Source organism: Lithobates pipiens, unplaced genomic scaffold, assembly GCF_037356315.1.
Source record: "Lithobates pipiens isolate NorthernLeopardFrog02 unplaced genomic scaffold, aLitPip1_a1.2 Scaffold_1, whole genome shotgun sequence".
NCBI classification, from domain to species: Eukaryota; Metazoa; Chordata; class Amphibia; order Anura; family Ranidae; genus Lithobates; species Lithobates pipiens.
Genome location: NW_027507685.1, coordinates 74,179,752 through 74,198,360, shown reverse-complemented (window position 1 = coordinate 74,198,360; position 18,609 = coordinate 74,179,752). Strand labels below are relative to the sequence as shown.

Here is an 18,609-nt window from a genome sequence, read left to right as displayed (position 1 = left end):
ACTAATAGGTGCACATTGAATTTTAGAATTTTTTTCTTCCACTCCCCCCCTTTTTTTTTGCTCTTTTTCTTTCTCTTTTTTTCCCACACACACTACAAGAGATAACAAATACCACGGATTTTATACAAGGTTTATTTTAAAGTTTAGAGTTAATGTTTAGGAAGTTTCTTGATTAGGGTTTTTTTTTATTTTTTTTTAGAAGATTTCACATTGGGTTTGGTGACTCGAAAGTTAAGATTCACCAAACCATTCACTGGGTGTACTGTCACCTGGGAGTCGGTTTGGACTCCCTTGTTATTTATTAAAATAAAATCCCCCCCCCCCCCCCTTTTACTGAAATAGAGGTGTAAGGTCTGACTGCCGAACTGAGAGATACTATGAACCTGAACAGTCAGGGAGGCTGGAAAGGTTGTGTTCCCTAACTGTGGATGTGTCCACTCAACTCTTTATAATATATTGTATGTTAAGAAGGGAAGTGCCCCACCCCCCTTTTTATCCCCTGTTTTTGTAAAAAAAAAAAAAATATGTATTTTTTTTCTCTCTCTCTCTTCTTATTTTTCTACTTTTGAATAGAATACTTTGAGATGTTTATATAAAACCTTTGATATTATGCAAATGTTATATATATATATGGATATATGTCTTGGTTTTTATTTAATTGTTATGCTGAGGCTCAGTAAAATAAAAACTGTAATAACATAAAAAAAAAAGATCAAACACTAGTTAACCTCCCTGGCGGTACGATTATTTCAGATTTTAGGTGCTGAAAGCAGTACAATTATTTTGCATGAAAATTTGGCGTTTTATGTTGTAGTCCTGTAATTCTTAGGAATAACTCACTTAAATCTGTTCAAACCAGAGTCTAGCAGACATCCCGGGTATGATAAAGTTTGAAAAATGAAATCATAAATTATAATATAATAACTATAAATAATTATACCAAATAATAATATAACAATAATAAAAAATATTCAATAATGTAATCAAATCAAAAACACTGAAATTTTCTCAGTTGCAGAATTGTCGCTGTCATTACTTTTCAGTATTTGATGACGGATCTCCCCACAAATCGCTATCGCTCGATTCTGCGAGTGATTCTAATTTATTATCGCTGTTTTCTAGCTGGTCTAAAATCATTTTTGATGTAAAGGGACAGCTTTGATTGCTATGCACAATCTCCAGTTTCCAGGCATAAAGAACAGTTTTTATAAGATAAAACTGAATGCAGGACACTGGGCAGAAAACTAGGGACAAAGGGGATGTGAAATTATTACATACAGCAATGTAATCTGTAAGATTACATTATACTGTATGTAATGTGTGTGTTTCACTTTTGGAATTTGGTGCCGTTCTCCATCCGCGTGCGTCGCAACGCTCGCAGGGAACGGAGATCGGCTCCGTGATAGATCGAGCGGAGCACGGCTCGCTCATACAGTGGGGGGACATCGCTGGATCCAGGGGAGAAGGTAAGTAACATCTCCCTGCATTCAGCGATGCGGTCCCGAGTCTGGCTTACCGCTTACCGCTTTTGGTATAAAATCTCCACCCCGAGCCAGACTTGGGAATACCGCCAGGGGGGTTAATTAGAGGATTATTCTTAAAGTTATTGTAAAAGCTAAATGTTTTTTACCTTAATGCATTCTCTGCATTGAGGTAGAAAACCTTTCATGTTCAGTTCCAAAATGAACTATTAATCCTTGCAATGTGGGCATAGAACCACTGTGGGGGATACATTTATATTTTACAAGAGTTCGGCTTTAACTGTGTTGCTCTGATGGTAAAAATAAAGATTAATCCTAAAGCAAATGCTGCAGAAGATTTCCTTATTGCCCCCACACGTGATAAGGCTTAGCTACCTGATTATGTGACCTTTGCTAAGGGGAAATATCAACCAATCTGAAATCTGACCCTCCCCTACAGCAGAAATCATACAATCCCAATCCAAAATAGTTGGCATGTTGTGTAAAATCTACATAAAGAGAATGGTTTGCAAATGTCATAAACCTATATTTTATTCATAATACAAAATAGAAAATATATAATACAGTGGTGTGAAAAAGTGTTTGCCCCCTTCCTCATTTCCTGTTCCTTTGCATGTTTGTCACACTTAAGTGTTTCGGAACATCAAACCAATTTAAACAATAGTCAAGGACAACACAAGTAAACACAAAATGCAATTTGTAAATGAAGGTGTTTATTATTAAAGATGAAAAAAATCCAAACCATCATGGCCCTGTGTGAAAAAGTGATTGCCCCCTAAACCTAATAACTGGTTGGGCCACCCTTAGCAGCAACAACTGCAACCAAGCGTTTGCGATAACGTGCAATGAGGCTTTTACAGCGTCCTGGAGGAATTTTGGCCCACTCATCTTTGCAGAATTGTCCTAATTCAGTTACATTAGAGGGTTTTCGAGCATGAACGGCCTTTTTAAGGTCATACCACAACATCTCAATAGGATTCAGGTCAGGACTTTGGCTAGGCCACTCCAAAGTCTTCATTTTGTTTTTCTTCAGCCATTCGGTGGTGGACTTGCTGGTGTGTTTAGGATCATTGTCCTGCTGCAGAACCCAAGTTCGTTTCAGCTTGAGTACACGAACAGATGGTCGGACATTCTCCTTCAGGATCTCTTGGTAGACAGCAGAATTCATAGTTCCTTTTATCACGGCAAGTCTTCCAGGTCCTGAAGCAGCAAAACAGCCCCAGACCATCACACTGCCACCACCATATTTTACTGTTGGTATAATGTTCTTTTTCTGAAATGCAGTGTTCCTTCTACGCCAGATATACTTGGACCCACACCTTCGAAAAAAGTTCCACTTTTGTCTCATCGGTCCACAGAATGTTGTCCCAAAAGTCTTGGGGATCATCAAGATGTGTTGTGGAGAAATTGAGACGAGCTTTGATGTTCTTTTTGCTCAGCAGTGGTTTTCTCCTTGGAACTCTGCCATGCAGGCCATTTTTGCCCAGTCTTTTCCTGATGGTGGAGGCAGGAACGCTGACCTTAACTGAGGCAAGTGAGGCCTGCAGTTCCTTGGACGTTGTTGTGGGGTCTTTTGTGACCTCTTGGATGAGTCGTCGCTGCGCTCTTGGGGTAATTTTGGGCGGCCGGCCACTCCTGGGAAGGTTCATCACTGTTCCATGTCTTCGCCATTTGTGGATAATGGCTCTCACTGTGGTTCGCTGGATTCCCAAAGCTTTGGAAATGGCTTTATAACCCTTTCCAGACTGATAGATCTCAATTACTTTCTTTCTCAATTGTTCCTGAATTTCTTTGGGTCTCGGCATGATGTGTAGCTTTTAAGGATCTTCTGGTGGACCTTACTGTGTCAAGCAGCTCCTATTTAAGTGATGCCTTGATTGTGAACAGGTGTGGCAATAATCAGGCCTGGGTGTGGCTAGAGAAATTGAACTCAGGTGTGGACAACCACAGTTATAGTATGTTTTAACAAGGGGGGCAATCACTTTTTCACACAGGGCCATGATGGTTTGGATTTTTTTTCACCTTTAATAATAAACACCTTCATTTACAAATTGCATTTTGTGTTTACTTGTGTTGTCCTTGACTATTGTTTAAATTGGTTTGATGTTCCGAAACACTTAAGTGTGACAAACATGCAAAGGAACAGGAAATGAGGAAGGGGGCAAACACTTTTTCACACCACTGTATGTTAAATTTGTTGATGGCAGCATCATGTCTCAAAACAGTTAGGACAGGGCCATGTTTAAAACCCTCTTCGTTTAAAACCCTCTTCTTTTACCAACACTCTGTAAACGTCTGGTAATTGAGGAGACAGTTGCTAGAGGTTTGGAAGAGGAATGTTGTCCCATTCTTGCCTGATATAGGTTTCAAATTTCTCAACAGTACTGGCTCTTCTTGTTGTATTTTTCTTTTCAAGATGCTACAGATATTCAACTGATAAAAGATCTGGATTTCAGGCAGACCAGTTAAGCACCTGGACTCTTACTATAATGCCATGCTGTTTTCATAGAGGCAGTATGCAGTTTAGCATTGTTCTGCTGAAATATGGCCTTCCCTGAAATGGTGATTTTTTTCCAGATAAGGAATTTCAGTTTGTCTGTTAATCTTTATGTATAGTATCCCTTTAAGCAAGACTATAAGCATGTATATTAACATTTAAATATACATTTACTTTAAGGATAATATGATATTTATATATGACCATTATATTTTACCATTAAAAAAAACACACATAGCACACAGTGAGATGCTTCCCTTTATCTTCTAATCTGTATTAGAAAAAATGAATACTTCCAATATAGTAAGCCTCTGTGTTTATGTTTTCTAATATTGATTTATTATCCTGTTAATACTGCAAAATATAATTTTCTTTATATGTGTGCTTTCTAAAGGTGAGAGATTGGAAAAGATTTCAGCAGTCCCAGCAGAGACCTTATTAGCTGTAGAAAAGGTTTCCCAAGTCCAAGAACAGAGCTCGCCAGCCACAGAAGAGGCTCTGCCAGTGGAAGAAGAGCCCACCCCGCTGGCAGAAGACCTGGAGGGAACCATAAAAGCAGTGCACATTGCTGACTTTGAGACGGTTTGTTTCAGAAAGATCACTCGCTGAATCATGGGCTGTGCATGTCTCCTCTTTCCATCCTCCTTCTTATGGCTCATTAACATCCTGCATCTGCAAATTCCATATTGTTGAACTGCTACACTAATACACTACAGCTGTCTGTCTGCATGGCTGCTTTATACAGATTTGGACTGGGGAGGAGGGTAATGTGCGATATTTGCTGATTCGTTATCAGTACTGTAATATAATTCTACATGGTACAAGTGGTTTTACATTTTTTAAAAGAAAAATGAATAAGAAAGTAAAAAACCCCATCATTTCTTTTATCAGTATTGTATTGTGTTATAGGTATTATATAGTGAACAGCAGACAGTACTGGTAGGAAGTGAGAGTGACTGGTCTTTAGAAACATAAAGAGCATACCTTCCCCTATCCCGAAATTGTCACATCAAAGGACTTGATGAAGATGGCTGTGTCTATACAGCTGCCAAATCAGCAGGGTGTTGATTTTACATTTGGGGCTCACCCTCAAAGAATTAGTAGGGCACGCTCTAAGTTTTTAGAGAAAGGCTACTCGCCCTCTTTAGAGACTGAGCACTACCATTTTTTGAATCACGACAAGTTGCCATATCCTAGAATCGACAGCTACCAAAACACCTACAGTCATGGCCAAAAATATTGGCACCCCCGCATTTCTGTCAGATAATACACCACTTCACCCAGAAATTTGTTGCAACTACTAATGTTTAGGGATTCTCATGTTTGTTTTATATCAGTTCAAAGGTTGTGAATGACAGGTGTACAGGTAGCTGTCTGTCCATGTCATTTTGCAGGTGTCTAATACAGTCATGTACAGCCCAGAAAATTGTTGCAATTACAGATGTTTAGGCATTCTCGCATTTATTTCTTTGTATTTGTTTGTATTGGTATGACACAAAAAAGTGGAGAAACAAAAAGCCAAATCTGACACGTTCCATGCAAAACTCTAAAAATGGACTGGAAAAAATGACTGGCACCCTTTTAAATTGTAAGAAATAATTGCATTCCAAATTTGTGATGTTCCTGTAATTTATAATTAAACTCACCTGTATGAATTAAAAGGTGCTGACAATATAGAAATCACACCAGCAACCAGTTAAAAATGGTGAAAAATGTACTCAACCTTTCTGTTGTACAGTATGTATCTGAGTGCCACACAGAGTATGGAAAAGAGAAAGAGCAGCAAAGAATTGTCTGAGGATTTGAGAGCAAAAATTGTGGAAAAGCATGGACAATCTCAAGGTTACAAGTCCATCACCAGAGATCTTAATGTTCCTGTGTCCACTGTGCATAACATTGTCAAGAAGTTTACAGCCCATGGTACTGTAGCTAATCTCCCTGGACGTGGATGAAAGACAAAATTGATCAAAGAGTTTTCCAAAACTTACCTGAGGAAGCTAAAATCTATTTGGGAGAATGTGCTGTGGACAGATGAAACAAAATTACAGTTTTTTGGTAAAGCCCATCATTCTACTGTTTTCAGAAAAAGAAATGAGGGCTTTAAAGAAATGAATACAGTCCCTACAGTCAAACATGGTGGAGGTTCACTGATGTTTTGGGGTTGTGTTGCTGATTCCGGCACTAGGTGTCTTAACTGTGTGCATGGCATTATGAAATCTGAAGACTATCAAAGAATTATGGGGTGCAATGTAGAGCCCAGTGTCAGAAAGTTGGGTCTCCATTAGAGGTTATGGGTCTTATAGCAGGGCAATGACCCAAAGAACACATCAAAAAGCACCCAGAAATGGTTTAAGACAAAGGTCTGGAGAGTACTGAACTGGCCAGCAATGGGTCCAGCTCTAAATCATATAGAGCACCTGTGGAAAGATTTCAAAACAGCAGTTGGGAAAAGGAACCCTCCCAATCTGAGAGACCTGGAGCAGGTGGAGAAAGAATTTCAGAAATTTCAGTAGAGAGGTTGAAGAAACATTTATGGTTATAAGAAGCGATTGATTTTAGTTATTTTTCTCCAAGGTGTGTGCTACCAAATATTAACTACTTTTGGACCGCCCGCCGTCGTTGTACGTCAGTAATCTGATGTTGAATACCGGAGTATATTATTAAATGGCGGATGGCCCTCATTCTGATAAAAGTGGTCTCCACTGCGCATTCGCCGCAAGATCACTTTTATCAGCGAGAGATGCCCCCCCTCCCGATGAGCTCCGGTAATCTCCGCCTCTGAGACATGGAGCTGAGTGAGGGAAAGATGGCCCCTGATCAGCTCCATAACCACTTGCTGACCGCCTCATGCCGATATACGTCGGCAAAAGAGCTCATACAGGCAAACTAACGTACCGGTATGTTGCCCTTTAAGAGGCGGCCTGCGAGCACGTGCGGCCAGCTCCATGAGTCGGGTCGCGATCATTTCATGGAGAGGAAGAACTGGGAGATGCCAATGTAAACAAGCATCTCCCCATTCTGCCTAGTGACAGTGTCACTGATCTCTGCTCCCTGTGATCGGGAGCAGGGATCAGTGACGACGTGCCACACGTAGCCATGCCCTCCCATAGTTAGAATCACTCCACGGGACATACTTAACCCCTACACTGCCCCCTAGTGGTTAACCCCTTCACTGGCAGTGTCATTTACACATGAATCAGTGCATTTGTATAGCTCTGATTGCTGTATAAATGACATTGATCCCAAAAATTTGTCAAAAATGTCCGATGTGTACTCCATAATGTTGCAGTCATGATAAAAATCGCTGACCGCCGCCATTACTAGTAAAAAAAAAACATTAATAAAAATGCCATAAAATCCCCTATTTTGTAAACGCTATAACCTTTGTGCAAACCAATCAATAAACGCTAATTGCGATTTTTTTTTTTTTTACCACAAATATGTAGAAGAATATGTATTGGCCTAAACTGAGGAAAAAATATATTTTTTTAGATATTTTTGGGGGATATTTATTATAGCAAAATGTAAAAAATAATGTGTTTTTTTTCAAAATTGACGCTCTTTTTTTGTTTATAGCGCTAGAAAAAAAAACCGCAGAGGTGATCAAATACCACCAAAAGAAAGCGTTATTTGTGGGGAAAAAAGGACGTCAATTTTGTTTGGGGGCCAGGTCGTGCACAGTGCCGACAGTGCTAAATCGCAAAAAGTGTTCTGGTCTTTGGCCAGCAAAATGGTCCGGGGCTTAAGTGGATAACATTGGATAATGGAAGCGACATCAAAGTCACTTCCACCCAATGGTCTTAAAGGGAAATAAAAAAATAAAAATAAATACATTTATTCATTTATGTTTTTATTGCATGTAAGTGTAAATGTGAGATCTGAGGTCTTTTTGACCCCACATCTCACATTTAAGAGGTCCGGCCATGCTTTTTTTCTATTACAAGGGATGTTTACATTCCTTTTAATAGGAATAAAAGTGACCCAATTTTTTAAAAGGATAGTTTAATAAAAAATAAAAAGTAAAATAAATAATACATTTTTTTATTGAAAACCCCCGTCCCACCGAGCTCGCGCACAGAAGCGACCACATACATAAGTCACATATATCAACAACACAAACCTTCAGCGCTAGAATGGACAGTCATGTCAGAATCATTATCCTTTCATGATCAAAGGTAAAATTCATCTGGAGACCAGTGCAGCTGATTACTTCTGGAGCAAAGTTCACACAAATTATATACTAAAAACAGCGCTCAATGGGACCAGACGAAGATAAATTAATGATAAAAATTAATTTAATAAAAATGCACAGAAAAAAGTTCACAACAGTCCGACAAAAAAATGTAAAACAATTGGTACTCAGTCAGATGTGATAAATTTCATTATGGGAATAAAGCAAAAATAATAATAACAGCAGTACCGCCTTTTTTTCCTGAAGACAAGGGGTTAACTCTGATATGTGGATATAATGAATCCCGGTGAGGAGGTGGAGGGTTCCCTACTTCAGACCACTGGAATTGCACTTGTAAGACCGCTGTGCAAATACGGTGTGATATAAAGTATTGCTACAACTGCCATTTTATTCTCTAGAGTGTCTGAATAAAAATATATATAATATTTGGGGGTTCTAAGTAATTTTCCAGCAAAAAATACTGATTTTAACTTGTAAACACCAAGTTTGAAAAATGGGCTTGGTCCTTAAGTAGTTAAACTGAGGGCGTCAAAAATTTTGTCCAGTCCATTTTTGGAGTTTTGTGTGAAATGTTTCAGATTTAGCTTTTTGTTTCACAACTTTTTTGTGTCATACCAATACAAACAAATACAAAGAAATAAATGCGAGAATGCCTAAACATCTGTAATTGCAACAATTTTCTGGGCTGTACATGACTGTATTAGACACCTGCAAAATGACATGGACAGACAGCTTATTGTACACCTGTCATACCTGTGATACCCCTAACTAAAACCTAGATTTAATAAATTGCCTTCAGAAGTCACCTAATTAGTAAATAGAGGAGTCCTCCTGTGTGTAATTTAATCTCATTATAAATAGAGCTGTTCTGTGAAGCCCTCAGAGGATTGTTAGAGAACCGTAGTGAACAAACAACATCATGAAGGCCAAGAAACACACCAGACAAATCAGGGATAAAGTTGTGGAGACGTTTAAAGCAGGGTTGGGTTATAAAAAAATAACCAAAGCTTTGAATATCTCATGGAGCACTGTTCAATCCATCATCTGAAAATGGAAAGAGTATGGCACAACTGCAAACCTACCAGGACATGGCCATCCACCTGAACTGACAGGCCAGGCTAGGAGAGCATTAATCAGTAGCAACCAAGGGGCTCAGGTGGGAGAATCTGTCCACAGGACAACTATTATGCCATGTACACACGACCAGACTTTTTCCGGCAGAAAAGGTTTGACGGGATCATTCGGTTAGATATTCCGATCGTGTGTGGGCTCCATCAGACTTTTTCCCCAATTGTCTTTCAGGACAGCCACCTTAGAGAGACACCGGCTCCTCCCCTCTGAGGAAACACCGCCTTCATTTTCATAATTTAAGCCTCCTCCTCCCTTCGTTCCTCAGTTATGGTGTTTCCTCCAGCGGGGAGACACCGCCAAGGAACCTTAAGGCTGAATTCGATTGGTGAAACTGAAGCTATCCGAGCGGAGCCCCGGCCCCGTTCGGCTATTCGACCGTTTATCGGTCGGTCCGGGACAGTCCTATCAGCGGGGAGCTGAAGTGTTCGTACTGTCCATATACCCTAAACTCCGCTTGGGGAAAGCAGGAAGTTTATGGGGTCGTCCGTTCGTTCACCCGCGGGTGTTTCAACGGAACAAACAGTCCGGTCGGCTGGGGAAGCTGAAACTCGACTGACCTTTACACGCACTCCAATCTTCGCTTGGGGAAAGCAGGAAGTCTTTGGAGAGGTTCATCCCTGCGTTTCGTCCAGTGGGGCGCTGAACGAAGGCGTCCAGGGCTCCCCTGTGTATGCAGCCGGCTGGGAGCTGGAAGCCGGACTGGTAGGCGGGCGACGTCAGTTCCGGTGGGGGCGGACCCCTTCGTTCGATCCGCGTCTTCCGGTTCCGGACGCGGCACGTGAAGGGGAACCTAGCGTTCGGCTGGTGCAGCCTCTCTTTCTACAGTTGCACAGGTAGCTGTTAGAGGCACGTTCGTACCACGCTTCCTCAACGGGAGAATGTCCGAAGCAGAGGCTTCAAGAACTCCCGGAGATAACAGCACCAGCCACTCAAAGGTAAGAGGAACCCTGGGGAGGTGTTCCCTTACTTGTATCCAGTAGCTCCACTGGTGTTCCTCCTTGGTGGTCGGGGGGAAGGGTAGTGCGTCTGGGATCCTGGTGATGGTTGATCCTAGGGTGGGGCACTCCCGGTGGTCCTCTATGTAGCGCTGGTGTTTCTTTTATTTTAGGCTTATGCTGCTCCTTCCTGTGTTTTGTGTCTTTCAGAAAGCCACGAGCAAGTCCCCCCATGGTTCTAAGAAGAAGTGCCCTTCATATAGAACTCCTATGGGAGACTTCTGGTCCAAAGCAGTTTGTAAACAATGTATTGAGGATTTACTTAGGGAACAGACAGCAGAGCAGGGTGCAGATCTGGTAGCTTCTATGAAGGAACTCTCTGGTACCTTTCAGTCCTTCAAAAACTTTTTCTCCAGTTTCCAGTGGCCCCAGCCCTTAAGCACTCCCACACCAGCGCAGCAGAGTGTACCATCCAGCCCCGCGGACGTTCCTCCTGCAGGGGGAGAGAATCCAGGGGGTCCCAGGGAGGAAGCTGAGGAAGAAATTGACAGTGTCGTTTCAGACTCCCAGGGGGAGTCTGACGCCGAGGTGTTGGATGGGGAATCCAACAGAGTCTCGAGGTATAAGCTTTCCCTGGAGGATGTGGATGAGCTCTTGGGGGCTATTCATACCACTTTAGGCATCCAAGAAGAAACTAAGACATTGTCACTCCATGATCAGATGTACAAGGGCATGGGGGAACAAAAAAAGCGGGTGTTCCCAGTGCATAACGTCTTGATCGATACCATCAAGAAGGAATGGCGGGATCCCGAAAGGAAACCTTTCTTTTCCGGGGCATTAAGACGAAGGTTTCCTTTTTCGGAGGAAGAGACTCTCGTCTGGAATAAATCTCCCAGATTAGACGCTGCTTTTTCCCAGGTGTCCAGACACAGGGATCTATCCTTTGAAGATATGGGGGTACTTACTAACCCTATGGATCGAAGGATGGACTGCCTTCTTAAAAGGGCCTGGGATTCATCACAGGGAAATCTTAAGCCAGCCATGGCAACCACAGTGGTGGCCCGCAACATGGAGTATTGGCTCACCCAGATTAGCGCACACATTGAAGCAGGGACAACAAAGGAGACTATTCTCTCCTCCTTTCCCATGCTTCTTAAAGGGATAGCCTACATAGCGGACGCTTCGGCTGAATCCGTGAGAATATCGGCAAGGTCCTTGGCTCTGACCAACTCTGCCAGGAGAGCCTTATGGCTGAAGACCTGGCCTGGAGACAATGCGTCCAAACTTAAACTTTGTGGAATCCCCTTTACAGGAGATCTACTGTTTGGATCAGGTCTTGAAGCGGTGCTAGATCGCACAGCAGACAAGAGAAAGGCCTTTCCTGTTAAAAGGAAATTTGGGGAACAAGCCAAAAGAAGGACTCGTCCCCAGAAAAGGGTTGTTGCCTCCCGTACTGTTCAGCAGAAGAAAGGTTGGGGACTCAAGAGCAAGGGCCCCGGGGGAGCAATTTTTCGCCCTCCTGAACAGCCCAAGAAATCTCAGTGACAGGGTCACGGTGGGAGGAAGGTTGGGGGCCTTCCTCCCACAGTGGGAAATGATTTCCTCCAATCAGTTTGTCTTGGGGATCGTCAGAGAAGGCTACCATTTGGAGTTTTCAGAGCTCCCTCCTCTGAGGTTCCTTGTCACCGAGCTGCCAAAATGCGCAGAAAAGTCAGCTGCCCTTCTTTCCTCCCTGCAGGAGTTGGAAGACCAGGAGGTGGTAGTACGGGTTCCAGTAGGAGAGACAAACAGAGGCTTCTACTCTCACGTTTTCGTGGTTCGCAAGCCTTCGGGAAAATTCAGGCTCATCCTGAACCTGAAGCCTCTGAATGTCTCAGTTACCTACAGAAGGTTTCGGATGGATTCGGTTTACTCAGTAAAAGCACTCCTTCCACCGAACTGTTTTATGGCATCAATAGATCTGAAAGATGCATACTTGCATATTCCCATCGCAAAGTCCCACCAGCGTTTTCTCAGGCTAGCAGTGAGAACTCCGTTGGAAGTACTACACCTTCAGTTCAGAGCACTTCCTTTCGGGCTATCCTCTTCCCCCCGGATCTTCACCAAAGTGATGGCAGAAGTTCTGGCATTTCTGCGTCTCAGGGGAATCTCGGTGATCGCATATCTCGGCGATCTTCTTCTGTTTGCACCTTCCCCAACGCAGTTAATTCAGGATTTACAGGTTACAAGAAACTTGTTAGTAAGCCTGGGTTGGCTCCTGAACCTGGAGAAATCCAACTTAATTCCTTCCCAGAGGGTCACCTTCCTGGGGTACGTGTTGGACTCAACAGTTCAAAGGGTCTTTCTTCCCTTGGAGAAAATTCAAAAGGTAGACAAGGCTCTGTTGTTCCTTCAGGGCAACCACCAGATCTCCGTAAGGAAGATCATGTCGGCACTAGGGTTGCTGACATCCGCTCTTCCAGCGGTTCAGTGGGCAGGGTTACATTACCGCCCTCTACAGTTGTTTGTTCTGAAAATTTGGGATCACAGCCAGGGATCTTTGGATTCTCTGGTTTCGATTCCAGATCAGGTAAAGAGGTCCCTCTGGTGGTGGAGGAAGGGAGCAAATTTGTCCCAAGGTCTAGAGTGGGTCATGCCAACCTCCAGGGTGGTCACGACCGATGCAAGCAGCTCAGGTTGGGGAGCACACCTAGATTCCCGGTTAATACAGGGTATTTGGGAAAAGAGGGACTCGAGGAGATCCTCGAATTGGAGGGAGCTGAGGGCAGTAGATCTAGCTCTCAGGACCTTTCAGAAAGAGCTCCGGGGGAATCACGTAAGGGTAAGGTCGGACAATTCCTCGGTGGTAGCTTACATCAACAGACAGGGGGGCACCAGGAGCAAATCCTTATGGGCCCTAGCGGAAGCCATCCTCAGATGGGCCGAAGCAAATATCCTGTCCCTTTCAGCAATCCACTTGAAGGGAGAACAAAATCAGGTGGCAGATTTTCTCAGCAGGAGAACTCTGAGAGAAGGCAATTGGGTTCTCAAACAGGAAATATTCGAAATGATCACCCAGAGATGGGGGATTCCCTCAATAGATCTCTTTGCCGCAAGGGAAAACGCGAAAGTAGCCACTTTCTTCTCCATAAACAGGGGGGACGGGGCATTGGCGGTGGACGCACTAGCACAGAGTTGGGGTTTCTCCAAGTGCTATGCCTTCCCCCCTCCCGTGCTCATTCCGGCAGTATTAAGGAAGTTTCAAGTGGAGAACACTACCCTTATTCTAGTTGCACCTCACTGGCCCAGGAGGCCGTGGTTCTCGATCCTGAAGGGCCTGTCTGTAGAACCCCCCTGGATTCTCCCATTGCAGGAGGATCTCCTGTCTCAGGGTCCGGTGTTATGTCCTCAGGTAGGACGATGGAACCTGGCAGCGTGGCTTCTGAGGAAGAATTACTGAAAGCCAAGGGCTTCTCAGACCGGTTGGTAGCCACTCTTCTAAACTGTAGGAAAAAGGAAACCCAGTCCATTTACTTAAAGGTATGGAGGCGGTTTATCAGCTGGTGTTCAGAGGGTTCCTTCAACGTGCACAGCCCTGTAGCCGTCCTAGAGTTCCTACAGGCAGGGGCGGATAAGGGGTTAGTGTTTGGAACACTAAAGGGTCAGGTTTCCGCTTTGAGCGTGTTTTTGGAGAAACATCTAGCGTCAGATCCTTGGGTCGTAAGGTTTTTCAGGGCCCTAGGTAGGCAGAGGCCGGTTGCAAGCTCCCACTTCCCAGTCTGGGATCTTTCTTTAGTTTTACAGGTTCTCACAGGGGAACCTTTTGAGCCATTAGAATCTTGCTCGTTAAAGCTGATCACTCTCAAAACGGTGTTTTTGGTGGCGATCACTACAGCAAGGAGAGTAAGTGAACTCGAAGCCCTTTCTGTCAGGGCTCCCTTTTTTCAGGTTTTTCCGGATCGTCTGGTTTTGAAGATGGATCCGGCCTTTTTACCTAAGGTAGCCTCTAGTTTCCACAGGATGCAGGAGATTGTGCTACCTACGTTTTGTTCAAATCCAGTTAGAGAACAGGAACACATTTTTCACAAGCTGGATGTTAGAAGATGTGTTCTTTATTATTTAGACTGCACAAGTCAGTTCAGAAAGACTGATTCGCTTTTTGTTTTATTTTCAGGGGCCAGGAAGGGTTCCAAAGCCTCTAGGCGTACGATAGCTAGATGGTTAAGGTTAGCCATTGGGCAGGCATACGTGGCAGGGGGATTAGATCCTCCAGCTGGGATTAGAGCACACTCAACCAGGGCGGTGGCAACTTCTCAGGCAGAGTGGGCTGGTGCATCTCCGGAACAGATCTGTAGAGCTGCAACGTGGTCCAGTTTTTCTACGTTTGTGAGACACTATAGACTGGATCTTCTGTCAGCCAAAGACCAAGCCTTTGGTCGTAAGGTGCTGCAGGCAGTAGTCCCACCCTAAGGTAATATACTCGCTTATCCTCTCTAAGGTGGCTGTCCTGAAAGACGATTGGGGAAAAATGGAATTACGTACCGGTAATGTCCTTTTCCAGGAGTCTTTCAGGACAGCACCGGTTCCCACCCAAATTGTTGCAGATCATCGGGAACTCATTACATGAGGCCGTCAGGTAAGACTTAAAAAGTTTATTTGTTTGACGTGTTCTTGTGTCTCCCCAGTTGGCTGGAGGTACTCTGGAAGAACTGAGGAACGAAGGGAGGAGGAGGCTTAACTTATGAAAATGAAGGCGGTGTTTCCTCAGAGGGGAGGAGCCGGTGTCTCTCTAAGGTGGCTGTCCTGAAAGACTCCTGGAAAAGGACATTACCGGTACGTAATTCCATTTTTTCTTCAAAAATTCAGACGGACCTAGAAATAGAACATGTTTCAAATCTTTCTGACAGAATCAATTCCTATCGGGAAAACCAATTGTCTGTATGCTGGTCTGACGGACCAAATACGATGCAAGGGCAGCTATTGGCTACTGGCTATTGAACTTCCTTTTCTAGTCCCGTTGTACATCATCACATTCAAAACAAACAGACTTTGGTCTCTTCGTGTGTGGACAAGTCAGTTCGGTCGGAACTCTGTCGAAACTCTATCGGAACTCAGTCGGGAAGACCATCGGACCTTTTCTGCCAGAAAGTCCGGTCGTGTGTACGTGGCATTAGTTGTGCACTCCACATATCTGGACTTTATGGAAGAGTGGCAAGAAGAAAGCCATTGTTGGAAGAAAGCCATAAGAAGTCCAGTTTGCAGTTTGCGAGAAGCCATGTGGGGAACGCAGCAAACATGTGGAAGAAGGTACTATGGTCAGATAAGACCAACATTTTACTTTTTAGCCTAAAAGCAAAATTCTATGTGTGGCGGAAAACTAACACTGCACATCACCCTGAATACACCATGAAACTTGGTAGTGGCAGCATCATGTTGTGGGGATGCTTTTCTTTACCAGGGACAGGGAAGCTGGTCATGTTGACCGGAAGAGGGATGGGGCCAAATACAGGGCAATCTTAGAAAGAAACCTGTTAGAGTCTGCAAAAGACGGACAGGACAACAATTCACATACAGCCAGAGCTACAATGGAATGGTTTAGATCAAAGCATATTCATGTGTTAGAATGGCCCAGTCAAAGTCCAAACCTAAATCCAATTAAGAATCTGTGGCAAGACTTGAAAAATTGCTATTGTCAGACTCTCTCCATCCAATCTAACAGAGCTTGAGATATTATGCATAGAAGAATGGGCAAAAATGTCACTCTGTAGATGTGCAAAGCTGATAGAGACATCAGACTTTCTGTAATTGCAGCGAAAGGTGGTTTGGCGGCACAGTGGTGTAGTGGTTAGCACTCTCACCTAGCAGTACGAAGGGTCGCTGGTTCAAATCCCAACCGCGACACTACCTGCCTGGAGTTTGCATGTCCTCCCTGTGCCTGTGTGGGTTTCCTCTGGGTACTCCGGTTTCCTCCCACACTCCAAAGACATGCAGGTAGGTTAATTGGCTTCTGTCCAAAATTGGCCCTAGTATATGAATGGGGACCTTGTATTGTGGGCTCCTTGAGGGCATGGACCGATGTGAGTGTGTAATGTACAAGGATAGGGACAATTGTAGACACTCACTCAGGTTGGACTGGATGGACTGGTGTCTTTATTCAACCTTACTAACTAACTAACTAACTAACTATGTGGTTCTACAAAGTATTGACTCAGGAGGGCTGAATACAAATGCACACCACACTTTTTTCAAATATTTATTTGTAAAAACTTTTGAAATCGATTTATCATTTTCCTTCCACTTTACAATTATGTGCCACTTTGTGTTGGTCTATCACATAAAATCCCAATAACAAAAAAAACTTTTTTGGTTGTAACATGACAAAATGTGGAAAATGTCAAGGAGTATGAATACTTTTTTCAAGGCACTGTATAATGTGTACTTGTCTCAATCCAGAGCACTAAGTGTAATTTCTGTCTGCTGCCTTGTTCCTCTGCTATCAGCATGAGTCACTTCTGACAAGTTTTCCAGACACCAAAAGAAAAATGGTGACAGGGGAGGAAGCTACAGCTGATTGGCAGTCTCAGCTCTGTTCCTGTGTGCTGTGTAAAGGGGGGGTGTCACTTCTGTCCAATCAGGGCTCAGAACTCTTCTTAGCTCTGGAGAGTGTAATTTCAGCTTTCTACACCCTTTTTTCCTGACATCTCAGACAACCTGTATAAATTCTGAACTTTGAACAGATGAAGAGATAAACAGGCATAACTTATGTAGGAGGATTTCTTTCATCCCTCTGTATCACTGGAGGCTAGTCATTTTACTGGGTATAAATAAGGGTTTACAACCACTTTAACTGCTTTGACCAAGCTGCAGTATTAGGCTGCAGTCGCCATTAATCTGATGTGAAATCCAGGTTGGGCAGTATGAGCACCCTTCTACGGTGTACAAGTCATATAAGAAGGGTTTAATGTGCCTGGTCAACTAAAAATACAGGTACAGTGCTTTAATACTAAATACCCCATGATTTCCACTGAGTACCATTCAGATCTGAGTACCATTCATATCTGTGCGACCTCAAGTCACAGCGACTTAAAAGTAGTCCCTGCACTACTTTTTGTCTGACTTTGATGCGACTTGAGGTTCATAGACCTCAAGATTACACAGGAATTGCTTCAAGGCTCAGCAAAGTCACAGCAAAGTCACGCGACTTTCAGGCCGTACATGGGTGAAAGGGGCCTTATATCCAAAAACAGACCTCAGCTGCAGCTCGGACCCACTATACACTCCCTCCCTCACTCTCTCTGTTGTGCCAGACTGTGTATATACTCCTTGGTGCATGTGCTGCAGTGTGGAGGTGCAACTGAAAGCTCTATAGAGAGTAATAGGAGATTCAGCTCTGCTATTAATCTCTATAGAGCTGATAGTTGTACCTGTGCTGCAGTGTAAGGGCAAACAGATAGAAAAACTGCCCAGCACAGCAGAGAGAGCCAGGCAGTGTAAAGTGGGTCCACATTGCACCTGGGATTTGACTTTGGGTACAACAGAAATCAAGGGGCTTGCGGAATTGTTTAGGTTTTTAGTGTAAAAGCACATCTGGACTTTTAAATGCTGATATATGGTTTCTGGTTGGCTTTCTTCTTTAGAAAGGGATGAGATGTACATATAGCCAATTGGCCAGTAAGAGCTTCAGTGGTAAACCTTTAAAGACATGCAACTGTCTATTATTTTCTAGTTAATTGCTCAATTATCTGTAATTTTTATGAGACAGAGCTGGTAAACTGTGTCAAACGTCAACAGGAATTTGGATGGGTGACAACCCTCTTGTACAGTATGGATGGATTGGATGGATGACAACACTCTTATACAGTATTAAAATATTCATTGTGGCTGTGGTAATGACTGTAAATAAATAATGTAGTATTTACATGACTGAAGCACGATGCAGTGTCGTTACATAACTCTTTTTAGTATGCTAGTCCATTGTAACCATTCCTCCATGTTAATCCCTGCAGATAACTAATACTTTCCATTCCATATTAACCACTTACTGGGCACACAATCAGATTTTCCAGCAGACTAGGTCCGGTGGACCGGAATCCATCGGAGAATTCGATCGTGTATGGGCTCCAGTTGACTTTTTTTCCCCAAAAGTCCGACAGACCTAGAAATAAAACATGTTTCAAATCTTTCTGTCGGACTCGAGTCTGGTTGAAAAATCAGTTCGTCTGTATGCTAGTCCGGCGGACAAAAAACGACGCTAGGGCAGCTATTGAATACTGGCTATGAACTTTCTTATTCTAGTCCAGTTGTACGTCATCACATTCAAATCCGTCAGATTTTGGTGTGCTTGTGTGTGGCCAAGTCTGTTAGTTTGGAAAGTCAGTCGGAACTCCACCGAAA

The 18,609-nt window shown here is 43.4% G+C and overlaps 1 protein-coding gene across 4 annotated transcripts in view; it reads left to right on the top strand.

The window, feature by feature from the left end:
- CCDC9 (coiled-coil domain containing 9) overlaps positions 1-18,609 on the top strand; it is a 128,399-nt gene that overhangs the window by 98,583 nt on the left and 11,207 nt on the right. For 3 of the 4 annotated variants that reach the window (XM_077456697.1, XM_077456615.1, XM_077456770.1), the window contains exon 14: positions 4,373-4,560. The exons of the other annotated variant lie outside the window; for it this stretch is intronic. In XM_077456697.1, the coding sequence (XP_077312823.1) occupies positions 4,373-4,560 (188 nt within the window). The remainder of the gene's footprint in view (positions 1-4,372; positions 4,561-18,609) is intronic. 4 annotated transcript variants of the gene reach the window in all.